The 25,312-nt window shown below is 44.6% G+C and overlaps 1 protein-coding gene across 3 annotated transcripts in view; it reads left to right on the top strand.

Moving 5' to 3' along the window:
- Positions 1–24,456, top strand: part of col12a1a (collagen, type XII, alpha 1a) — a 46,740-nt gene extending 22,284 nt beyond the window's left edge. The window contains exons 27-66 of one of the 3 annotated variants that reach the window (XM_005738996.1): positions 546–675; positions 765–904; positions 1,111–1,243; positions 1,413–1,436; positions 2,140–2,279; positions 3,729–3,858; positions 4,004–4,143; positions 4,229–4,358; positions 6,007–6,149; positions 7,282–7,411; positions 7,513–7,655; positions 7,744–7,873; positions 8,429–8,548; positions 8,677–8,823; positions 8,899–9,015; positions 9,099–9,251; positions 9,358–9,432; positions 9,510–9,649; positions 9,759–9,882; positions 9,982–10,125; positions 10,348–10,512; positions 10,737–10,775; positions 10,897–11,035; positions 11,613–11,755; positions 12,120–12,229; positions 16,018–16,176; positions 16,389–16,466; positions 17,162–17,248; positions 17,701–17,754; positions 18,055–18,150; positions 18,501–18,554; positions 19,458–19,511; positions 19,771–19,824; positions 20,367–20,438; positions 20,520–20,555; positions 20,633–20,699; positions 20,789–20,971; positions 21,139–21,216; positions 22,291–22,461; positions 23,717–24,456. In XM_005738996.1, coding sequence (XP_005739053.1) covers positions 546–675; positions 765–904; positions 1,111–1,243; positions 1,413–1,436; positions 2,140–2,279; positions 3,729–3,858; positions 4,004–4,143; positions 4,229–4,358; positions 6,007–6,149; positions 7,282–7,411; positions 7,513–7,655; positions 7,744–7,873; positions 8,429–8,548; positions 8,677–8,823; positions 8,899–9,015; positions 9,099–9,251; positions 9,358–9,432; positions 9,510–9,649; positions 9,759–9,882; positions 9,982–10,125; positions 10,348–10,512; positions 10,737–10,775; positions 10,897–11,035; positions 11,613–11,755; positions 12,120–12,229; positions 16,018–16,176; positions 16,389–16,466; positions 17,162–17,248; positions 17,701–17,754; positions 18,055–18,150; positions 18,501–18,554; positions 19,458–19,511; positions 19,771–19,824; positions 20,367–20,438; positions 20,520–20,555; positions 20,633–20,699; positions 20,789–20,971; positions 21,139–21,216; positions 22,291–22,461; positions 23,717–23,844 — 4,500 coding nt within the window. In that variant the 3' untranslated portion in view covers positions 23,845–24,456. Of the gene's footprint in view, positions 1–545; positions 676–764; positions 905–1,110; positions 1,244–1,412; positions 1,437–2,139; positions 2,280–3,728; positions 3,859–4,003; positions 4,144–4,228; positions 4,359–6,006; positions 6,150–7,281; positions 7,412–7,512; positions 7,656–7,743; positions 7,874–8,428; positions 8,549–8,676; positions 8,824–8,898; positions 9,016–9,098; positions 9,252–9,357; positions 9,433–9,509; positions 9,650–9,758; positions 9,883–9,981; positions 10,126–10,347; positions 10,513–10,736; positions 10,776–10,896; positions 11,036–11,612; positions 11,756–12,119; positions 12,230–16,017; positions 16,177–16,388; positions 16,467–17,161; positions 17,249–17,700; positions 17,755–18,054; positions 18,151–18,500; positions 18,555–19,457; positions 19,512–19,770; positions 19,825–20,366; positions 20,439–20,519; positions 20,556–20,632; positions 20,700–20,788; positions 20,972–21,138; positions 21,217–22,290; positions 22,462–22,867 lie in introns of all 3 variants that reach the window. The other 2 variants (XM_005738998.2, XM_005738997.1) reach the window with 2 other exon arrangements.
- Positions 24,457–25,312: the final 856 nt, after the last annotated feature.

The raw sequence follows: 25,312 nt of genomic DNA on the forward strand, positions 1-25,312 counted from the left end.
TTGTGGAGATTGCAGCTGTTTGAGTGGACATCAGGGGATTTTCTGGAGTCTAAAGAAATATTATGAAACTCCCTGAATGTGATTTTGCAAGGCTTACAGGCTGGTTCTGGTACTGGGGACTGGAGGAATACTTTATGGTTGCATGTCCCCATGTGGGAGTTGTTGGGCTACAGCAGCACATTCTGCAGGAAGTGAAGATTAAGGTGCTCTAAAGGTGGAAACACACTGAGCTGAAGATATGTGATGCAACACAGAGACATGGCGCCACTAACAACATCTTAACTTTCAGCTAACGAGTGAAACCAAGAGCACAAAGTATTTCGTGTGTTTAGTTTCTTCCTGTTTGCTTTAGTGTTATACCTGCTGGTCACACTGCTACCGGTTTTATGAGGTGCAGATTAGTGAGGTCACCAGAATTCCAGGAAACCTGCCCTGAGAACGAAGCCTTACACTTTTCCAAACGCGCAAAGTGATTCTTAAGCGCTATATATTCTTTATTGATACTGTATAATAACATTTAACAACTGTGTTTTATTGTTCTACAGCTGGAAGTGGGAGGACGCGTGACCAGCAGACAGTTGGATAACCTGATCTCTCAGACCGAGTACGCTTTAGCTGTTACTCCAGTCTACGACGAAGGTCCCGGACAGCCGATGCTGGGAGAGGCCATCACAGGTCAGAATCGTTACCATGGCGCCGGCCCCGTTTGCTGCTTCTGACCGAGATGGAGATCATAATTGCATTTTCTTTCCTCCGCTCTAAAGATGTGGTTCCAGCACCAAAGAACCTGCGATTCACAGAAGTCACGCATACCAGCTTTGTAGCTCACTGGGAGCATGGAGCGCCTGACGTGGCTCTGTACCGCATTGGCTGGGTTAAGAAGGGAGATGCCAACACCCAATACGTAAGAGAAAACCAGATGTCCGGGATGTTTATATTAGGAATAAATCATGCAGGTATTTCACGATGAGTCCCACAGTAGGCGTTTGGCGTTGCTTAGGAAAGACCTCCGGTGGAGGCAGGGAGAACATCTAAAAAACAGACGATGAATTTTACATGGCTTACATTTGGTTTTTATTGGCTAAGCTATCTTTGTGTTTTCCTCATCAGGCCATTCTGAACAATGATGAGACGATCCACCTGCTGGAGAACTTGGAGTCAGACACGCCCTACGACGTGTCCATCTCTGCGATCTACCCGGATGAGTCGGAGAGCGAGGACCTGCTAGGCACCGAGAGGACATGTAAGACGCACACAGTGATGACGACTCAGTAATAACTCTAGTTAACACTGTATGCTTAAATTATTTGTCACAGTTTCTCTTCTTTTGGTGTTAATTTTGCATTTTGGTGCTGTGTGAAGTGTTCGATCAAGGGTTTGCCCATTATGCCTTTCTATTTCTGCCTCTATAGTGCGCCGTCAAAATGGTTCCCCACGTAAGTGTGTTCATAGCAAACCAAAGGGATGCTTTTTCTTTCAAGTGACAAAAGCATGTTTTATTGTTGCAACCAGTCATCAGAACCGTTGTTATTTCATCATCAAGCAAGACCCTTAACCCATCCATCGCTCCAGTGGTGCTGATGCTGTCACAGCCCGGTTTTATTCTTACGTGTTTGCTTGTCTGCGTTTGTCCGCGCCATCATCCCACGGCTTCTTCATGTCCTTACTCGGTTACATGAAATGGCTGGATGGAGTTCCACCATGCATGCCTGGCAAAACAAGGATTTCAATCCCTGTTTTCAAAGCCCGTTCCATCAGCCACCATCAGTTCATTCATTCATCCATCCATGTTCATTCATTCATCCATGCATTTGTCATTCATCATCATCATCATATCATCATCATCCTCCTCCATCTATTGTCCGTCAAGAGACACCTGCTTGAGAAAAGACGAAGAGCGACTGTCTTTTCTTTTTTTAAAGCTGCAGTCCTGTTTAACGCTCATTGCTCGATTTTCTTTCAACCATAAACAAAAGGCAGAAAATTAACTGGCATCTGAACTCAAATCAGCCAATAATCTCAAGGACTGTGTCTTTAAAAGATATTTCAGTGATATCAGAAACGCTTTCAAAGGAAACCATATAACTGCTGTTGGCGTAGCTTTAACTGTCATATGTGCTTGCCTGTTGCACTGTGCAGTGCCTCTTCCAGCACCCACCAACCTGGTTGTGTACAATGAAACCACCACCACTCTGAACGCCATGTGGACTCCACCGACGGGCCGTGTCCAGAACTACAAGATCTCTTACGTCCCCACATCTGGAGGCAGGATTCAGACTGTAAGTCACACAACAGTTAGCTCGTGTTTGTCAGTGTTTAGCAGCAGTGACAGGCTTTAATATTTTAGCTAGTGTCTCCTTTCTTTTCATCTCCTTCTCAGTCTCGCTTTAATAATCCAGACAACTGCGGTTTATAGTTTATGGCTTTAACTCAGTCGGTGGATTTGTTTCTTCCTCCACAGCGACTTTGCTTCCAAGAAATCTATACAGCTGTGGCATCGGTGTTCAATTATTTGAGTTTATTCCGAGTCAAATCTCATAATCTGTTGTTTGGATACAGCGGCATTAGTGTGGACAAAACCTTTCCTACTCTTTCCTCAGTATTTCCTGACGCTGCAGACTGTCTCCCGCTGGTCGTGCATTTTTGGCCGTCTCGCTGAATTTTCAAAAGTCTTTCTGGATGACAGCTGAATTTTTGGTTTCAATTTTCTGTCAGACGTTTCTCAGAGCTTCCACGAGCAAGAATTAAAACGAGAACCAGAAGCCTGAGGACGAGCAAATATCTACACACGAGATTTCACGCTGATGCGAAGCGTCTGATCGTTTATTTATGAGATTAAAAGAGATCAAACTTGAACGTCATAAAAAGTTGAGATGTTTGAAGAGGCAGAGTCCGGTCACTGGTGTCAGATATTATCCTGCAGATCAAGTTTAAAGTGCTGCCGTGCACTGGTCCTTATAGCCACCTTTTAACAGGTGCCATCCAGAATTTGTCATTTTAGGTGACTAAGACTGGAAGTTCATCAAACTGTTTGTATGTTTAAAATACGGCTCGGTGAGGTTTCTTCTTTTGGTTCTTGATGAAATGTAATTGTGCTGATGGAAAAGCGGACGCTTACCCAGGTCGTGTTGGTTCAGTGTCCGGATTTCGACGTGCATGAGTAACCCTGAGTTAAATAAGTGTGTTTTTTGGAAATGGGCTGCACACATTTTGTACTTAAAGAAGAAAAAACTGCCGCAGTGCCAAATAATAAAAATAATAAGTGCCGTCTTGACCCAAAACGCAGTGATAAAACAAATCCAGCAAATGCAAACAGACACACACTCTCTAAGAATATTTACTCCTTATAGCAAAAGCCAACAGCGTTGCAGTAAATCCATCATTAGTCACAACAAGACATCTGACTGTTTCCACCATTAGCGGACATATTTACCTTGGCCACTGTACTGTATGCTAACCTTGTCCAAAAACACTCAGAGCATTCCTGCTGGAAGCTTTCAGGTAGAATTATTTCCATCAGGTTATCAATCTGAGAAACCCCGCAGAGGATACTTTATTCCATCTAAAACAGAGGAAATACCTCCTCCTCAGCACATAAAAGAGCTGCAGAGTTGTTTTTAAAGCTACAGCAAAAGAGACAGGAAATGCAGAAATATTTTAAGGACTGAAAAGCCAAGTGAAATTGACTAAACTAGTGAACTATGTTTCATTTGTTGTTCCCTAACTAGACCCAGGTTGGAGGAAAGAAGACTACAGTCCTGCTTCCTAAGCTGACGCCTGACACAGAGTACGCCATCAGCGTGGTGGCAGTCTATGCCAAAGGAGCTAGCGGACCGCTGGAGGGCATCGGAAAGACCAGTGAGTTGTGAACAAATATGACAGCCAAGTCTTGGATATGTGAATACATCACACTCATGGAAAGTCTCTCAGTTTAAAAAAGCTCACACATGGTGTTCAGCCTTGTTGATGGATGCAACGTTATCATATCTTTATGTTATTCCAGAGCCTCTGGGTGGTGTTAGGAACCTGCGGGTAACTGACCCCACCACCAGCACCCTGACCGTCCAGTGGGAGCCTGCTGAGGGTAGCGTCCGTCAGTACAGGATCTTCTATATGCCTGCAGCTGGAGGAGTGGAAGACATGGTAAGCAAGACATTAACAGCGACATTCAGCCATCTCCAGTGGAACTACCCCGACATGATGTATGCTGTGTTGTATTTCTGCACAGGTGCAGGTATCAGGCAGTACCTACAGTACCGTCCTGAAGAACCTGGATTCTGATACTGTGTACACTGTGTCTGTGGTTCCCATATATGCTGCTGGAGAAGGACTGCGCATGTCTGAGAACGGCAAAACATGTAAGCACTGCACGCATGCAACTGCTGCTGTAGGTAACGAGATCCACTGTAGATCCACGCGAGGTCGTTAGGCAGCGACAGCCACCTCTGTGTCATCAGGGTATAGAAAAGCCCACGCAGACCAAGAAGAAGACCTGTGAATGAGATGCCGTGACGTGGCAGTGGGATTTATTTTCCAGTGTCAGGAATCAATTCCCGTCTATCCGGAATGAACCGAGTGGCCTCGGCTGCTGGCCTGCTGGGTCAGAAACCTTCAATAAGGCAGCCAGTTGTAACTGATTTGTTTCAAATATATCATCCAAATCCTCTGAAAATCTGCAATCCAGCCAGCTCAAATCCCATCTCCTTCTCCAGAAGTGAAAAAATACCTGAATAAGTCTGAACCGGGGTACCCGCAATTACCCGACGTCCCGGGTACGAAAAAGGTCCATCAGAGAGAGCATTCAGCTGACTCGCTGGGACAGAGCTTTAAACCTTACCTGCAAACTGGAACTTAAAGCTTAAAATAAATGACAGCATTGAGCTCAGTCAGCTTAGTTTGAGTGAACATCGGTTTTCCAGTTTCTCCCACAGCTGAACCACCGAACTCTGCTGGGAATTAGTCAGCATTTTGTGGGGTGATTGCGCAGGAAGGAATTCCTCTGGCCTGGCAGCACTATAATGGTGTCTCCTCTCTCTTTACTGTAACATTGTCCATTTATAGGTTGAGTGAAGGCTAGCGGTCAGGGTAATGGCGGGGCTGGGGTATTTGGCTCCTCTCTGGGAAAAAGAAACAGGGGCTTTGAAATGAATAGAGAGCATTATATGTATAATTGCTCTCAGCCTGCTTTGCTGGGGTCATGCGCCGTGCCAGCTACTGTTACCCCCATTTTCCCTTCTGTAGCAATAGTTCATCATGTTCAGTGGCTTTTCAGTGGACAAGTCAAAGCTCACGCTGCCTGTGTACATATATTTATGTTCATTAACGTCAGGCCTTGAATCGGCTCTCGTCTGATTCAACCGTTTGAGCTAACAAGCTGCTCGGCGAGCATTCACAGCATCTTAAAAGTAACAAGCGTTGGTCTGTAAAACATTTAAAGTACGGAAGCTTGCTTACTTTTTTTTTCTCCTGCGTTTATGGGGTTATAATTGAGAGCAGCACAAAACCTCCAAACATCTGCTTTGGTTTTTTAGAAGTCTAGCTTCACACAGAGCTGCACATAGGCCTTTCTGTATCCTTTTCATTAACCTTCAGGGCACTGACAGGAAGTGCCCTGTTGATAGCTGTATTGTTAAATAGCATCCTAAACTCGTCTCTGTTGGCTGCTGGGGGAGTTTTACTGGAGAGTTCTCATGTTGTCCTGTTCTGGCCATAAAATGAGTCCAGACCATGATTTATAAACTGAGACAAAGGGAGGATGACAGGACTACAGGAGATTCACAGAGGTGTTATTTAGATACTCGTAAATACTCCAGATGAAAAGGTTTACCAGTACTGGAACCCCAGCTATGCATTTGTGCTTCATTCTTATGGGTTTTGTTTAATTGTTGGTTTTTTAGCCTTAATTTATTGCCATTTTTGCAGTTGTCAGCCTTTCCTTTCCATTCGTCCTCGTTCTCTTGCCCCTCTTTAATTCCTTCTTACCAAACAATATTCCTGTCCCTGCAGTGGAGCGCAGCCCCGTCAGAAACATCCAGGTTTACAACCCCACCACCAACACTTTGAACGTTCGCTGGGAAGCTGCCACAGGTCCAGTCCAGCAGTACCGGGTGGTCTACTCTCCTCTGAACGGTGCCAAGCCTTCAGAATCAGTGAGTTTCCAACTGCTGTGTGGGAATGGCTGATACGTAAATTATATTATTAGATTATACTTGAGAAAACTAACTGAGAGCAGGTTTATTTCTAATGCCTTCAATCATACAGAATGCGCACAAATATTGAGGATCACCACATGGAGCTGGAAGTGGGAGCATTTGCAGTTTACCGTGCAATTACTTTTAAAAGCACTCGGCCTGCTCACCAAACGCATTGGTGCGAGCGTGTTTGCATGTGTGCACTTTCTGCCATTTGGATTGTTTTGTGTAAATAAGTGCTTGAGTTTCAAACACGTTCATTAAAGCAGAAATTCTTTAGCTGCAGCTCCCGCTCTCTCCGTGCTGCGTGCCATCTGGCATCAGAGTGCCCACATCTTCATATGTTAAAGATTTCTGGGCAGCTCAAAGAATCCATAAAAACTTTTAAAGCGTCTCTTTGCATCAGCTTTCTTCAACATCCATGCCAGATGGACTGCACCACTAGTTTCTTCACTGGGTCGCTAACGACAGTGTCTTTAAGAAGGTGATAGAAATTCCAGCGTATTGATAAAGACATGCACTCAGCTTTCTTTTCCCCCCCTTTGGTCAGCACGTTTAGGACAGGATCGTGCCCTTTGCATGGCCAGAGCTAATTATGCGGGTCAGTGGTAATGTAGCCTGTTTCAGCCAGCACCACCAAATCCAACGCCAACGTAGCTTTTTAGCTTCATCATCATTGGCTGCTGAGTCCTAAGCCTAAGTTTGACCAGGAGACACTGTGGCATGATTCAGACACCCACAAACATGTTTGAATCTCCACCAGGCCAGAGCGCTGACCTTAGCCTGTCCAGATAACCGCTCTGAGGCTAAGGACACACGATCAGCTGTCACCTCCATCAGTGCTGGCTGTCACCCACCTAGCCCCCTTTCGGTCCTTTTTTAAACCACTATCACACCTCTAAACATCAAAGGACTGTTTGGCTCTTCCTTTCACTGCTGCTGACAACAAGGAGCCATTCAGTAAAAGGCAGGTGTAGAAAACAAGCAGCTGCCAGACGAGAGGGGCAGAGTCTGTGGCTGCGTGAATGTTGGATTTGGCCCTTTGGTGCATGTGTGCATAAAAGCTCACTTATTTTGTGTCTCTGCACAGATTCTGGTACCAGGGTCAACCACCACAGCCTTGTTGCAGCAGCTGCTTCCAAACACTGATTACAATGTGGGAGTTGTTGCTCTGTACAGCGATGGCGAAGGACCTGCTATCATGGATGCAGGAAAGACATGTAAGAACCCGGGCCAGTGTGTTTTGTTAGCAGCTCTGAGACGCGCAGGTGTTTTCAACAAAAATGCAAAACCATATTCTTCTTCCCGTTTCTGTGCTCAGTGCCCCGAAGTGCCCCGAGGAACCTGCGCGTATACGACCCCACCACCACTACCCTCTCTGTCAGCTGGGACCATGCAGATGGTCCTGTCATGGAGTACCGCATCACCTACGCCCAGATCACAGGAGACCCGATTGAGGGATATGTGAGCATATTTATAATTCGACAGCGATGTTTTTGTGGCCATAAATAACAAAGGCACTTGTTTATGCATCCAATTCTTCTGCTTGTAGACTACAGTGCCAGGAAACCGAAACAACGTGATCCTGCAGAACCTGGACCCGGACACGCCGTATAACATCAAAGTGACCGCCATCTATGCTGATGGAGCAGGAGGAGAGGTGGATGGTGACGGACGCACAGGTACAAGCTGTTCCATCTGTGCGACCCTGTGAGAGTTTTTATTCAATAAGCGAGTGTTATTGATCAGCGGCGAGCAGAAAATCCGAACGGATTGATTCACTAATGAGGTTCCTGAGGAACTGAACATTATACCAAACGTGGAATAAGTGATATTGTTGACTTTTAAAGAATGCCAAAAGCACAAAATGCCTTTGGCAGAAAAGCTGCCTGCACTCCAGTGAAGGAGATCGTATCCTCGTAGTGCTGGCCAGAGTCTTGCCTAACTTTGCTTCTCAAACAAAAGAAACACTATTGCGTATCGTAATGCCGCTCCGCTCCTTCAGGCAGATTATTATTCTTATTATGATTTTTTTTTTAACTTTCTTTCATGTGCTGGAATTTATCATCCCGCTAATCGCACATTAGAATATTTCACTCAATGTTATTATGAGCAGTGAAGTCAGATGCAGAAATTACCCAGCTGCTGATGGATCACCAAAACTCAGATCCTGTGCATCCCATTACAGTGAACCTTATCCTGTGTTGACTGCGCCGCTCTGTCTTTGCTTCCTGCAGTGGGAATGCTCGGCCCCAGGAATCTGCGTGTTTCTGATGAGTGGTACACCCGCTTCAGGGTGTCCTGGGACCCCGCCCCCTCCAGGGTTAACGGATACAAGATTATCTACCAACCTGAGGGTACGGACATGCTTTAGCATTGGATCAAAAACTATATATCGTTGTTGTTGTTTTTCTAGTTGTATGAGTTGTTACTAGACAAAAAGCCTCATTGCTTACATGTAAGTCATATTAATGTTGCTTTTCAGGCTCGGATGAGTCCATGGAGGTGTCTGTTGGAGACGTAACCTCCCACCAGCTCCATAACCTGAAACCTGGAACCACCTATGACCTGAAGGTGTTGGCACAGTACAACACGGGTGACAGTGCACCTTTGGTCGGTCAAGGCACCACCTGTAAGTACGCTGCTACCTGATGGTTGATGTCTGGATCGGATGGATTTGTAATGAGCTGCGTTTGCTTGTCTTTAGTGTATCTGAATGTGACGGACTTGAACACCTACAACGTTGGCTACGACTCCTTCTGCCTCCGATGGGCCCCTCACAGAGCGGCCACCTCTTACAGACTCAAAGTCAATCCTTTTGATAGTAAGTTCAGTTCACCCGGTTACACGTCACAGTAACGTTTTAGAATCAGTTGCTAAGTCGCTCTCCTCTTTCCTCTCCTTTAGCCTCCAGGAGCGGGGCTCAGGAGATCACCGTCAGAGGCTCAGAGAACAGTTACTGCTTTGACGGCTTAACCCCCGACACTCTTTACAATGCCACCGTGTACACGCAAACGCCCAATCTCGAGGGACCTGGAGTCAGTATCAAAGAGAGGACGTGTAAGGAAACGGCTGCTGCTGGAACTTCCTGTTTCTTTGATGTTACAAAGATGTCATTTTACCAGCTATGATGAATTCATACATGCGATTCTTTCTTGCGTTGCAGTGGTTAAACCCACCCCAGTGCCAACAAAGGCTCCCACTCCTCCTCCTCCAGCAACAGTCCCACCTGCGTTAGATGGTAAGGATAGCTTTAATCAATGTATTTACTTTGTCCAGGCGCGATCAGCCTCTAACGTTGCTTTACCTGCATCGCAGTGTGCAAAGGTGCCAAGGCCGACCTGGTCTTCCTGATCGATGGTTCCTGGAGTATTGGAGACGACAGCTTCAATAAAGTCCTCCAGTTTGTTACAAGCATGACTGCAGCCTTCGATGTCATCAGCCCTAAAGGCATGCAGGTCAGCTGATGTTTCGGTGGCTTCTTAAAAAAAATAAATCATGCACATATTTCCTAATATCTGTGTTCACCGTCGTCACCATCCTCTTATTTTTGTTCTCGGTGAACAGGTTTCATTTGTGCAGTACAGCGATGACGCCAGGACCGAGTTCAAACTGAACACCTACCACGACAAAGGCATCGTGATCTCAGCTCTGCAGGGCGTCCGCTACAGAGGAGGCAACACCAAGACAGGTGAAGCTCTGGGGAAAAAAAGCTGCAAACTTAAAGTTCTGACTGTAGTGAACGTTTGAGGTTCGATGGTCTTCTTCTCCCGTTTTCTTCTTCGTCCAGGCATTGCTTTGAAGCACGTCTATGAGAAGGTGTTCACCTCAGACAACGGCATGAGGAGGAACGTCCCGAAGGTGCTGGTGGTCGTCACGGACGGACGCTCCCAGGATGAGGTCAAGAAGAGTGCAGAGAAGCTGCAGCATTCTGGTATGTGTGGAAATATGAATCGCTGGCTCATGTGTTTGCATTTGTGCTATAGAAGAAGTAAAACAGGGGAAGCATTTGCTCCTGAACGTCGATTTAGTTCATCTGAACCAGACTTTCTGGCCTGTTTAATAAACTCTTGTATTAATCCCCGCAGCGGGTTTTTGTTGCAGACTTAACAATGGTCTTTGTTTGTTTTTGTGTGTTTGTGTTTTGTGCCGACAGGCTACAGCGTGTTTGTGGTCGGAGTGGCCGACGTGGATATGACCGAGCTGAGAAGCATCGGCAGCAAGCCCAGCGAGAGACACGTGTTTGTGGTAGACGACTACGACGCTTTTGCCAAAATCCAGGACAACCTGATCACCTTCATTTGTGAAACAGCCACTTCCAGTAAGTTTCATGTATCAGAAAACAACAACTAAAGTTTAGTTTCACTCGCAGGCGCAGACAAAAACTTTATTAGACGGGTTGATTAGTGAACGGCGGAGTTAAGGGGAAGCTCTCCCTTTGTCGCGCGCTCCTTTGCCTGGGGAAATATATAAAGGGATATAAATCACATTCTTTCTGCCGTAATCTGTTTTTCCAACTCCTTGTATCTTTTCGTTGTGTCTCAGCTTGCCCTCTGATCTACATCAATGGATTCACCACGCCTGGTAAGCACACAACATCACCATGCAGTGTACACAGCAGATAATCCCTGCAGAGTTTGTTGACATTGCTAAATGCTGTTATGTGGTACACTAGGAGGTTTCTCTCGTTGTTCTTCCCCTCCAGGCTTCAGGATGCTCGAGGCGTTCAATATCACAGACAAGACCTTCGCTGCCATGAACGGTGTGTCCATGGAGCCGGGCTCCTTTAACAGCTACATCGCCTACAGGCTGCACAAAGATTCCTTCCTGAACCAGCCCACCAAGTAAGAGCTGAGGGTGTGCATAATCGCAGGTTACTGGCCTTATCGCCTGCACGCTTCATTATTCGTAATAAAGTTCAGCAGCCTCTGCAGTCACAGAGGTCTCCCCGATGCTCAGGCCTCTTTATTGCTGCAGCTCATAGAATGAGGGGTTAGCAGGAACATTTTGGGTGTAGCGTTTTAATCCCCAGGACCCCCACCCTCCCACCTTTTTCTTACAAGGAGAAAACAAATCACCGCTGAGTCAAGTGCTTTGTCTCTTTATTGGGCACCATTTAGGCGTTGTTAAACACTTGCACAACAGCTGTAGTGTCCAAAAGTCGTCTTAATATGTTTATAATGATGCGACTTTAGTGTGCGTGAGTGCAGCATTTGTCTTATGCACACAAGTGGAAACACTTTCAACCTGAAAGAAGACAGAAAATCCTTTCAACATGTGCACAATTTAATCAAGGCCATGGGAAAAACATGTGCCGGCTGTGTCACACAGTAGACCATTTGTTATGCATATCATTATTAATCTGCTACAGTAACGAGCGCACAGCATCTGATCACAGGGTGTGATTTTTCACAATTACAGGGAGATCCATCCGGATGGTCTTCCCCCTTCTTACACCATCATCCTGCTCTTCCGCCTCTTGCCCGACACGCCCTCTGAAGCTTTTGATATCTGGCAGATTGCCGACAAAAACAACAACCCTGAAGTCGGGGTCACGGTCAACCGTAAGTCTCCCTGCTGAATATTCTTACCCTGAGCTGTACACTCTTTAAAATCGTACTTTGTTTTTTTGTATAAATCACTAAAGGTGCTAGTTGCAAAGCTTCAGGACATACTGCTTGAAATACAATTGGACTTTTTTGTTGTTTCGCTGGGAGCTTTAACTCTTTAACTCTTAAAACAGCACCTTGTTCAAACCATGTGCATGCACATAACCACAGGAATTGTCCTAATCCCTCCGAGCCTTCCCTTTATCCTTCCCTTTATCCTGCTCTCTCTGCGAGCATGTGTTCTCTATAGTCTGTGCTTTGCGTGCCACTGCGCTGTAACACACTGTCAGGGATTCATCAAAGGCTCTTCTCTTTTCAGCTTCCAGCAAAACAGTCACGTTCTACAACAAGGACACCCGAGGAGAGATCCAGAGAGCCACATTTAACGAGCAGCAAGTGAGGCGGGTTTTCCACGGCAGCTTCCACAAGGTAAACATCGGGCGTGATTCTTAAAGAGAGGAGCAAAGTGACATTTTGGCTTTAATGCGAAAGACTGGGAGTCTTTTGTTTGTGAGTTGAGCGCTGCTTCTCCTTTCTGAAGGCTTTTGTGTTTTCAGTCTTTTCACGTCTGTTTTTACATCCTTTCACACTCTGTGGCTTCTATGCCTCCTTTCTTTTGGCTGAATTACCTTTTAATGCGAAGATGTGACAAAACATTCAGGGTCATGTAGCCGTATCAAAAGGTTCCTGCTATCAATCTCAAAGTGGCGACCTGGCCCCTTTTTACACACAAATATATATATATATTTCTTTAATTTAAGCCACGGCCAGTGAATATGACAAATGGGCTGTGGAGGCTATAAATAAGTTTTAAAAACTTTGGCTGGAGGGAAATTCTGCTGCAGACTGTTAGAGTGAATCATGGCGGTCTGACCACATCAAGACTCTAAGCTTTCCTGGTAGTTGTTAGATGAATTCCAAACCAATCTGCTCCTCGCTGTATCAATTTTTATGTGGGTTCAGTTGACTTGCTTGCATTTTTTCCACAAACAACACGAAACATCTTCATTTAATTCCCCAAAAGACATTCCTGCAGGTGCATGAAAAAGCGTCTTTCACCCGACCTCCCCGTCTGCTAAATGTTCTCGGTTTTCAAACTAAAAGCTGAAATTTCAGGACGAGTTTAAGTTAACGCTGAAGATATAAAAATCAGTAGCCCCCGTGATGAATCGGCTGAAATTTGCTTGTGCGATCGGTGGAGATTTGGGCTGGAATGTGTACTTTTCTCATTGTGAAAGCAAGGAAACACATTATTGGCTGAACGCTGCAAGGACAGTGAGCGGTGGATTTAAGGCTCCAGGATCCAGATGTTTGCAACTGTCTTGATGACCATCATCTGCTCCAGATTTCCTGTGAGAAATTAAGCCAGAACTCCTAAAGTGGCACGTATTTAAAGATTCGTGAACATCAACTCTTCAAACAATCGGCCAAAACCTCTCCTCTTACACAGAATATCAACAACAGCGGCGATATTGTGTTTCAGGCTGTTTCTTTCCCTTCGTCGGTTTAGCCGCTATATTAGGAACATATGCCGGGCTTACTACTGTGATAAACACCATTTGTATCGTATGCTTTTTCTCTGGGCTACAGAAAGCGGTAAATAGAGACATGGACTGTCTTTGTGGCCAGTGCAAAGCATCAGTGACTTCAAAACATCCCCTGTTCTGTTTCAGCACAGTAAGACGGTATATTTTACAAACCTGGAAAGATTTACGATGCTAAATTGATCACCGGGGGGAAAGCGGCTGGTTTCGGTGTACTCCAAGTCACAACCAATTGCATTTGCTATTTCTAGACAGCGTCCTCCGTATTTAGTACACTTGTACGTTTATTCTAAGGTCATCGAAGTAAACGACCCTTTTCGACATACAGACATCTTATCTGAACATCAAAGTTTGCCACCCCACTTCCTGACATGAAAGAGCTCAGCGTGATGTACTGGCCCAGAGATCAGAGCCTGCAGCAAATTACTTTTTAGTTTGACCGTTTAGCATCTACACAGCTAATTGCAGGGTGACTTCATGAATGAATGCGACCCTGGAAAATGTTGGGTCAGGATTGGATTTTAATTGCATCACAGTCGGTCGAGTCTTCGGTGCGTGCGATTGCGCGTGCATGTGCGTTCTCTCGGACTGGGTGAGCACTGAGTAGTCGGTTTGTGGTGCAATAGTTGCTGTTGCATGAGCTGGCGAGTCTGCAGCGGTCTACCTAGCTGCTTATTTGCTGGTCTGCTGAGTAAATGCCGCTGCTGACTGCTGCGGTGCAGTGTGTTTACATGTTGTCAGTGGTTTTCCAACACTTTGTGGCTATTACAGACTGACCTCAGCATGAGTGTGCGCAGGCTCAGCCAGAGTGACCACTGATGAGACTGTCACAAATGATAGTTGGGTTTTTTGTGTGTGTGCAGAAAAGCGAAACGCAGTGAGATCTGAAATACGGAGTGAATACAGATTTAGTGAAGACTTACTTTCTAACCTTACACCTCAGCTTTCATTGGATCAGCTGGTAGAGGATATCATCTGCTAACTGGAACTGAATCAATCTCTGTCTGCAAGCCAGTCCCGATGCTTTCAGTGGAGTCTGGATGTGCATGAATGTTAGACAGAAAGCACTTTGTGTCTTGTAATCAGGTTTTTGACTCGCTTCTAGAGTATTTTCTGTGTCCTTCAGGCTAGTTAATAAAGAGTAACCCAAGCTGGGGAGGTCGTGGTCAACTGCTACTTAAACATGTGGGATCACTCTCTGAGATGGCTATAGCAGATGCTAACCACTCACTAGCCCCACTGGGGAATTCCCGCCCCCCCACCACATTTGACTGATGGGAACCTTGCTGGTAACCAAAGATTTTTTCCATATGTCATGATGACCAATCGCGTGTTCACTGCTTAAAGTTTGATCATGTAAGTTGTTGTAATAGTGAAAAGTACATTTTAGTTTGCGTTGTCTTTATTCATGAAGGCGGTGCCAGTGTACCGCTCTTTGCCCAATGCCAAATTGTTTATAATCTTCATTTCTGACAAAAAAGTCGACAAAGTTAAAGATAATTCAGTTTTTTTTTTTCATAGAGAAGACTTACGCCTGCTTATTAACAGGGCTTTGAGTCTTTTGAGGTTCAGGATTGGGGGAAAAAAATGGAGGAAGACTGAGGACGGAGCCTAGAGCAACAAAATGTGATATGATATAAATCTCGGATGTCATGTGCATTGGAGCGGCGACGGTGTCAGCTTGAAATCTCACCATATGTGCTGTGACTGTGGAGTGTTGACACAGCAGAGCACAGTGAAACCCTCTGTGTTAACAATTGATGAATGAAAGTTGTTCGTCTGTCAACGCTTTGCTGCATTTGGACAAAATCATTTAACAGCAACCATCAGCTGAGGGAGCGCTGGTCATTATTTTTCCTGAAGCCTCAATTTCCAGTGACACTGTGGTTTTTTGTTTTTTGTTTTTTTGTTTTTTTTTACTGTGTTTACTTACTGGTCAGTGAGGTAATGTGTACAGTATACCATCCAACCATGTTTTGGTAAGCCCTCAGGAGCATCGTGGCGAATTATATGCACGCCAGGACCTGGAGATAAACGGCAGCCCTCTCTCTTTGTGGTCTCACCAGATAGTTTGTTCTGTTTCCAAGGAAGTAAACTATAATTTTAAGATTGATTGCCAAGAACTATGGCCTAGTCTGTGGTTGGTATAGCTTTGTAGAAAGAATTGGTAGCTTGCTTTTCCTGACATAAAGAAAGCTTGTCTGACTGATAGGCAGAGGAAAATGTGCAACTCTGAAGGGAAACTATGGAAAGTGTAGGACTTTTGATGGCACACCGCAAAAGATATTATTTCAAGATGTGGAGCCGGGTCCTCTGAATAGGAAACTTCAGAAACTGGCACTTTGTCACTCTGTGCTGTTATACAATCACTGACTAGCACTTTAATACCACATGGAAATGCCAGTGTTGTATATTCCCACTTTACGGTCCATTTATCTGTGGAGGCATCAAACAGCAGCTCAAAGACTAAACATTTCTAGTCTCATGGTTTCACTTTCTTATAAAGAAAAGATTAATATTTAAACGGCAGCCAAAGAGATTTAAATGCCAAACCAGCTTTTCAGAAGCGCCAATGTTCTTAGAAATATTTGCCAAATAATTGTTGCAACCAACTTGGCAGCTGAGGAGACAAAGATGTTAATGGTGCCCTCTCTTCATCCGTCCCTCCTGCAGCTCCACATCACCGTCTCTCCAGAGAAAGTCAAGCTCAACATTGACTGCCAAGAGGTGGCAGAGAAGCCCATCAAAGAGGCCAACAACATCACACTGGATGGCTATGAAGTGCTTGGCAAGATGGTCAAGTCTGGAGGTGGAAGGAGGCAGTCTGCTACAGTAAGTCAAAAAAACGAGCTGGGACTCATTAAAACTGCAAAAGTTTGGAAAAACGCTTTTGGAAGATCATCTCTTAAATTTCCAAAGAAAGAACATCCAAAACTTCTTGTCCATAGATGCACAATTCACTTTTAACTGCTCCCACCGAATGAGTCTGGCTTTTAACACCGTAGGAGCCATTTGTTAACAGCATCGCTTCTTCTGTTGTGTAGTTCCAGCTCCAGATGTTCGATATCGTCTGCAGTTTGAGCTGGATCAGCCGAGACAGATGCTGCGACCTGCCTGCAACAGTAAGAACAATTTAGAATCGTGTCGTAAACAAGCCAGAAGGCCGCTGACATACATGCGCACTGCTCGGCTATTCTGCCACATTTGCTTCCCATGTTCTCTCTGAAGCCTTTAATCTTTGCTGTTAGCTGTAACACATCTCCAGAGGTCCACTGTGACTCTATACACTATCCTGGGTTTACAGCCCAAAGTATACGTTTGCCGGTATGTGGTCATTAAGCAAAACGCTATAGTGCTGTTTGAAAAGAAAGCGCCTCAGCTGGCCTCAATGGAACCTTGTATCCTGTGTAATTGTGCTAATCGCACTATTGCCATCATGACCTCCCGATTACATGAAAACAAACGCTCCTTTAGATCACCAAGCACTCACTAAATCACATTTACTTTGATGCATTATGGTAAAAACCGGATGCATGCACATTTAGGCAATTACAAGTAATTCTTGTATAATTTGCATCACATATTAATCCATCATGTCAATGATTGCAGTCTTATATAACACATCACATCAACCAATCATTTCCATACGTGGACAGCGTTTGGTCCTGAAGCTTCACGATGACCAGAGTTTGTTGGGATACTGTTGCCTAATTGTGTAATTGTATGCTACAGATTTCAAAGACAAGCCTTCGATTGTCAGTTGGTGTTAAATATGCAATAATAATGTGTGTTTCTGCTCAACTTTGGTCCTTTTCAGAGAGATGAGGCCAAGTGTCCATCCCTTCCTCACTCTTGCACGTGCACGCAGGACAGCATCGGCCCCCAGGGACCTCCTGGACCTTTGGTACAGAAACTCCCTCCATCATCCCTTAATCTGCCTTCACTTCCTCTTCCTCTGTGTGTCTTCACCTGATAAAGCAGTTTTCTCAGAAGACAGAAATATTTCAGAGATGATGATGATAAAGCCAGACCGTTCTCTGTTACAGTGACCATACAGCTTCACATTTGTACTCAAACACACTGAGGATGGTTTTTTTAATCTCTGGAAAGAGCATTTGAGGATGAGACAAGTGGCACATGTGAAAAAAAAAAAGTGGGCTTGGGGAAAAGTGTCAAAAGATAAATGCCTGTCGGAAAAACGGCAGTACAGACGTCTTGAGGAGAGGTCTGGAATATGTGGGCTTGGTAACCTCACTAAGCCAATGCAAGGATTTCGCTGGCTTTGGGGCTTTAGGGGTTTTGGAACTTGCTCCTGTTGTTACACTCACTCGGATTTCTGGCTCCTCACTTTTCTAGGGAAGCCCGGGCACCAAAGGACCTCGAGGAGACAGAGGAGATCCTGGCAAGCCTGTAAGTTAAACTTGACATCACTGTAGGCTTTGATTTTATGAGGCTCCTAAAGTAAAGTTAGATATGTGATAAATATGCTTCGCGATGCCATGGTATTTCGCAAGCTATTGCAAATTGCACACATCTGAAGTCAGTTATCGACTGTATGTTTTTCCACAGCTACAGTTAGAGGGGCCTATGTTAGGTAACCTAAAGGCTCGTTTCCCGAGGCAATCATTGTCTATATGTGCAGTTAAAGGTTTGCTTTAGGTTGCCAGAGGCTGTGTAACATTTCGTTGTATGTTTCGGTTAATGCTTTAGGGTTCGATGGGTCCACGTGGTGAGCAAGGACTTCCAGGTTCGATGGGACCACCAGGTCCACAAGGCCCTAACGGACTCTCTCTGCCTGGAGAACCAGTAAGTTCATCCACGCTCCAAAGAAATCCTCTGAGTAGATGTACGTTTCCACACTATCACTGTTTTTTCTTTAAATTACCGTTCACATGTGCTGATAAGTGAAGTTTGTGTGAAAGTTGATGAATAGCTGATGTAGTTTACATTTTGCCAGTGAGTTGGATTTATAACTAATGTCAAAACACATCACACTCCCCTCGACGTGAAGAAAGACCAGGGGGCTCGCTTAGGATTTTTTTTTACCTGCAGATATTCTTGTGAAAACACAAAATCAATCACAATCACAGGTTCACCGAAAGAAAACAACCCCAAAGACTAAAGCAAGCTTGTCTTTTCTCATCCTCCATCTTCAGGGTCGCCCAGGACCGAAGGGAGATTCCGGAGACCCAGGCATGCCCGGTCTGCAAGTACGTACTTCTCTTTATTTTGTGGTTTGTGAGCAGGAAACGGGAGACTATCCACAGAGAGCGGTGTTGCTACTGGAGCCTGGATTTAGTCCATATGGCTGGATGAAAACCACACTCAGAGTGGGAGGTTTACCATGCCATCCTCAGGGAGTCCCACACTCTCAGATCAGCCCACTGATTGACAAACGGTAGAAGGCCGCTGATGCAGTTAAATTATTATGAAGTGCAGGCTCATGTTACCAAAGGGGAAATGGGGAATGGAACATGTTCTTCTCCAGCCTTGTAACTGAAGATGATTGGGACGTGGTAAAGACTTACACTCTGTCTGAAGTTTGAGCATCTTTGACTTATGGCAGAAGACATCCTGCTGAGCTTGTGGATGAAAATGAAGGTCAAATAAAAGCAGACTCTTGGGAGTTCTTTGAGGTTGCACGGATTTTTTTGACTGTCAGAAGCAAATCTGAAGTTAGGCCAAATCCATTTTATATAATAGTTAGGAATTTTCTGGATTTGAGAGGCTTGGTATTGCGTAGCCATCATCGCTTCGCTCATCCAGCCAACTCCCACCGTTCAGTTGGAGAGAACCTCACTATTGGCCATTCTGGTCCTTGAATAAGCAAATTCAGACATGAGAGAAAGTCCCAGAGCTTGTTGGCAGCATTGTGATCGTTGCTTACGTAATACAGCTTATTATAACAGCCAATGTACATTTCTACAAGATGTCCTACGTCAAGAGACAAGAGAGAGGTTTTCCTACCAAAATATGTACTGTTTTTGGCTCGACACTGAGGAAAATGCAGGATTTTTCTGTTAATTCTAGGTCAGCGGGGCCACTGGGGAGCTCTATAAACGTCCTGTTCTTGATCATTCACATTTGATGAAGTGTGTCTGCCTTTTTCCCAGGGTCCTGCTGGACAGCGCGGTCCTCTGGGCCCCGTTGGACCGAGCGGAGCGCGGGTAAGATCGATCTTTGGACATGCGTTGTATTCACACTGTGTTCAAAGCCTAGAAATACTCAAGCACATGTTTTACATGCGATCAGCCACTTATACACAGCCCCATGTTTGATGTTGCCTCCATGTTCTCACTTACGTCAGCCAGAACCATTGAGCCACTGCCTATAAGCCTAATGTAAAAACACACACACAGGCTGATGTATTGCAGGGGTCTCCAGTGTGTTGTTATCCATGTGTGATTGTATGTTGTTTCTGCTTAGGGGCCACCAGGAAAGGAGGGACCATCTGGACCCAGAGGCCCACCAGGACCCATGGTGAGTGTGGAATTGTTTGTGTTGAAAGGAGCCAAATAAATATTCAGTGGAGTGTGCTTTATTTCCTGATATATCTGCAACAATTACTCCTCTGGCTCCACGGCACATGAAAAGCAGGCTGTAGTCTGTAGCTTCCTCCACTGTTACCAGGCTCGTGCGTGCATCTCATTTCCTTTTTCTGTGGTTTAAGGAGGTCTGAATCCACTTAATCCAGCCGCCATGCCAGCCAGTATAGAACGCACACGTACTATACCATCCTGAGTGCTCCAAGAGCCATTAGCACCGGCTGGCGAGTGTGTTTGTGTGCATGTGTGTGTGCACATGCTGCTGTGCATGTGTGTGTTTCAATCTGTTCTTGGCAGCTTGTGCCACGTGCCCCTACACCCCCCTAACCCGCTGCAGATGCTAAAGTATAGCTCCCTACCTAAAGCTTGTTATGCAGCTATTAACAGGGAGCAGAAGTTAAATGTTACGATTACATTTACTGTGCAGTCATTTCAAATAAAAACCGCTATTCTCTGAAAATTCTCCTTTTTTTTTAGGGAAATCCTGGAAATCCAGGTGTTCCAGGAATAACAGGAAAACCAGGAAAACCAGGAGATCCAGGAAGTCCAGTACGTACTGAATAACGTGGCACAAATATAGGGGTCCAGGACGTGGTACGCTTGTTCTCATGTTGTTCCTCTCATTAACAGGGACCTGTTGGCCTTAAAGGAGAGAAAGGAGAGAGGGTGCGTATCATCTTCTCATCGCTGTTTTGTAACGCTTTAGGAAACAATCGCTTCATGACAACATCTTTGTTTTCCAGGGAGATTTTGCATCCCAGAACATGATGCGCTCCATTGCCCGACAAGTTTGTGAACAGCTTGTGAACAGTGAGTCAAATGTTTCATATAACTCTGGGAATTTATCTTAAATGATATTTCTGTCCTAAATCTCTTTGATGCGTCCTCTTTGTTTGAAGGTCAGATGAGCAGAGTCGACATGCTGCTCAACCAGATTCCTTCCGGATATCGAAGCAACACTCCTGGACCACCCGGGCCTCCGGGCCCTCCTGGCAACACGGGATCCCGCGGAGAGCCCGGACAGCCTGGCCGAACTGGTTTCACTGGAAACCCTGGTTTACCTGGAAATCAAGGAGAAAGAGGTGCGATACCAACTCTGTGGTTTATCCACAATTCCAAGCAAACACTTTAATCAAGAGTCACCTCAGTTGTGTTTCATAGACACCCTGAACATTTCTCCTTTTTGCCAGATATGAGAACTTGTTTTCATTTGTTTGAAAGTGAGTTCTCCTCTTGAATGTTTCTGTAGGTTTGCCAGGAGATAAAGGAGAGCGAGGGGCTCCAGGAACCGGTATCAGAGGACAAAGAGGTCCAAGTGGACCACCAGGTAACACAATTCATCTTTTTGAAGTGAAGTAGGCCATAGCGAGAAGAAAACGAGCTGCTTTAAGCTTGTTTTCTGTTGAACATTGTTCTCCAGCAGCTGCAGACAGTCTGCTGCTCTCCCACTGTTCAAATTTACAACTCGATCCTGACTCTAACACAGTTTCGCCGTGACAGCCTTTTCCAACCTTCTTGGTGGACCTTTCTAGGACAGAGTACTCCCACTGGCCCCATTAAAACGACACATTTCAGCAAGAGGCTGAAATTTACCTACAGTAACTGTGGCTCAGGATCTTTGGTTTGGGCAGCTGCGCTACATAAATTTTTTGGAGAGGCCCCAAACATTTTCCCAATTCTTTCCTTTCTTAAAGATTTATGTGATGTGTGCATATTAGACATCTACAAAGACATCCACGGTAAATGGAAAAAGAATTTCCACATGTGATGTTCAGACAGCACCCAGGACGTCTTTAGACCGTGTTGCAGTTCAAGAAAAAGAGAAAATGTCATTAGTTTGAATGAGCTTGTAGTTTTCTTTAGGTGAAAATGAGATCTGGTGTGCGGCTTATAAAAGTGCTCGAGAAAGTTTCCGTTCCCTTGGGAAGTGATTCCTCAACAACAGGAACCTCCTATTGATGTCTACCCCACACCGAACACTGACATCTCTGTTTCTGTGAATGAAGTGAGAAACAACTAGGAAGTCCACGCTGATGACTCACACGCACTGTGTATGTGTGTGGGTGTGAGTGGGGGGGGTCAGATTGTTGTACAATGAGCTTTCTTTAGTGGCTTCATTGACAACACATGGGCTCACTTAAAGGAGAGAAAAAAGAGGGGGGAAAATTCCACCGTGAGTTTTGCTGTCTAGACAGATGGGGCCGGGGTGATTCCAAACAGCCCAGACTGCATCCCTCTCTTTAATTGAGCCACTGAAAAGTTGAAATTACAGTTCTGCTGCCCTGTGAACCCCCACCGTTTCCACAGACGGGTTGCGGATGATGTCAGTGGGGTTTTGTGCTTAGCTGTAGAGACTCCCTGCTCAGGTTGGCTTCACTCGCCTTCTCGCTCCCATTTGCAGGGCCACCCGGAGAGTCACGAACCGGATCCCCGGGGCCTTCTGGCTCCGCTGGGCCTCGTGGCCCTCCAGGTCGTCAGGGCACTCCAGGCGTGAGGGGACCACCGGGACCACCTGGCTACTGCGACTCCTCTCAGTGTGTTGGCATTCCTTACAACGGACAAGGTTACACAGGTACGCTTGATGCGCTGTAGGTCCTGCATGGTGCTACATCAGAGGAAACTCCAAGTGTATGCACGATTATTAGACTGGCAGCTCATTGGACAAATTCAATGGATGGAGGTATGAATGCAGCAGAGTGTTGATATCGGAATAAAACTATTAGTTTTGTTCCCTGGGATTCGTTTTCAGTTACTCATGCTGCTCTGTTGAGCTTTGTTGGTTTGCGTGTGACAAATTTTCAAAAATAGCAACTTTTGAAGAAGCGGTCAAATAATTTGGAACTTGTATATTTAAATACCTCCATACATTTAATGTCCAGGTTTGAAACTGGCATGTAAAGCATTCTAGCTATTGGTCAAATGAGATGCTTTTTACTTTGTTCCACAGAAAACTCACACCTTGTTTGAACTATTTTCAGGTTTTGCATAGTAAACATTCTAAGTCAACTGTGCTGCTTACACTTTGAAGTCCCGTTTCTGAGATGTTTGGCCGTTTGCTATGGGGCATGTAAGGATAAATCGCCACGGACATGATTATTGAACATTTAAAAAGAAAAAAAAAAAAAAAAAACACGAATGGAGCGGACTAACATCATCTCACAGCTACAAGCTACGGTGATGGCAACCTGCTGGTCTGTTTGCATCTTGAACCACAAACCGTTGGGAGATAGAAAGCAGAGACTGAGCACTTCTACAGAGGAAGGAGCATGTACAAATACCACCCAAAACAAGTACTAACATAGAGGAGCGTTAATGTAGAGGTGACACGTGTAAATAAAACTAATGTTTTGCCTTGTAAATGATTGTATGAAACGAGACATTTCACTAAAAATCAAGTTAACATCTGTATTGAGCTCGTGCCTTGTAACCCTCTGCTTACTTACATCAGCATAACCCCTGTTTATGACGCCTGAGTGCCCTAAACAGCTCTAGTCCAGACTGAAGCATGTTTCATTTGTACTTTTTAATCATCGTGCTCTTTGTGTACATTGGTGAAAATGGTGCTAAATGTTGCTTTCCTGCTATTTCCATTTGTCTTTTATAGTATCAGCTGGTTATGTTACTATGTCTTTTTTATTCAATATCTTGTTGGGTTTTATTGTAAATGTCATCACAGCTTTTAAAACTTCTTTTTGTTACTTTAGAGAGAAGCAGTTTGACACAGGGCATTTTTTAAAGTCCACAGTGCAATATAATTTAAAATTGTGCATGTGAAAAGTTGCAGAAGCAGCCCGTTTTTTGATTGGCCATCCTCAATATGTTTCTAGCCAACCGGTACCCACCTGAACCCGAAGTAGTGAATATACCTGTGGAGCCAGCTGGAGAGTTTGAGACACGAAACCCCAGAGGAAAGCGATCGCTACCACAGGACAATACAGAAACACTAGCATCATAGCTACGTTAAGGAGCGGTCAGAAAGTCTACTATTGAATAACTTACAGGAACACTTAAGTGAGGATGAAGCGATATCCAGAGCAAAACTAGTACTTATATGGGTTTGATACCCCTGGCTATAATGAACATATATATTTTTTTTGATGTGACAAACTTTAGGAAGATGAATACAAATGTACATGTTACAAACCTGTGTGCTTGCCAAGTGTCTGCTTGTAATATAACCGCAAGTGTTAATCGGGCTTCAGTGCACTAATCGTGTAAAATCCCGTCCAGAGATGTACATCGTGTATGTTTTTGAACACTTTCCATCTACCCATGTCGTTTTCAGTAAGTACTGCCGTTTCAGTTAAAAAAACATCGCCCCTGTGACATTGTGACCAATTTGTAAACCCGCTGATATTCTGACTCTTTGTAACAAGCAGCATTTCTTTTTAAATATTTTGTTTTCTTACCAAAGGTGGAATTGCATAATTGTGCTGTATATTTACTGAGGATTTCTAAGGCAGAATATAGTTGTCATTTCCTATCGATGCAGTTTCAATTTGGTTGCAAGACTATGGACATAGGATTGCTATTTTCATGTTTTAACTGCACATTTTGTGAATTCCACACAGCCTTATTTTCTTATTTATTTCTGAAACGAAAGAGGCATTTTTCAATAAAACTACTGAAAATGTAACAGTTGTTTGAGCTTTCTTATCGTTTTTCTATAAACTGAACTTTGAGTCAGAAACGTCAAAGGTCTGAGCCGCAGCTGCTGTCTGTTCGAAATTCCTCTAGATGTTTATTTGAGCGACAGAACCTGTTTTTCCTCAACATGAGACTTTCAGGAAAAGACTTTGAAGTGGAAAACTTTATTTATTTTGACAGCTAAAGATATTTTGAGCCTGTCAAGACAACGAGAAGAGAAAGAAAGAAAGAAAGAAAGAGCTTTCTCAACTTCTGAGCTACTTCACAGTCTTTGACATTAAACTGCTTGGCTTTTATCCTATCAGACTGCAACAATTAAGCTTAGAGATCCATAAGGAAACAATGTAGTGGTAACTGGGCCAATACCAGCACTGGAAAAACCCAAAGATTTATGCCCTTCAAGCATGTCTAATGGTGAAATAAGAGACGTATGAGGTAAGCAACAACTGACAAGTTTCTGTTTGTTGTGATAAAGGGAAAGCATGTCTGAGGAGGGGTTCTGCACAAATGCCACAGATAAGAGCTGCGAGTAATGTCCCGAGGTCAAGCTCGGCAACACAAACGTGGAAACATTCCACTCTGGATGTGTCTTACCTTTATTTCCTGATGATAAGTGCATGAAGGTGTAAAACAGCTGCTACATGTTACACAAAGGCTTAAGTGAAAGGACCCACAGCTGATGGTTCTCACTGCTTTAGTTATCACATGATTTCTCTATTAAGCCCCTCCCCTTTTTATTTTATAGTACTTACAGACATGTTTACTGTGACATATGG

Source organism: Pundamilia nyererei, unplaced genomic scaffold (genome assembly GCF_000239375.1).
Source record: "Pundamilia nyererei isolate P.nyererei 1_Seehausen unplaced genomic scaffold, PunNye1.0 scaffold00088, whole genome shotgun sequence".
Classification (NCBI taxonomy): domain Eukaryota; kingdom Metazoa; phylum Chordata; class Actinopteri; order Cichliformes; family Cichlidae; genus Pundamilia; species Pundamilia nyererei.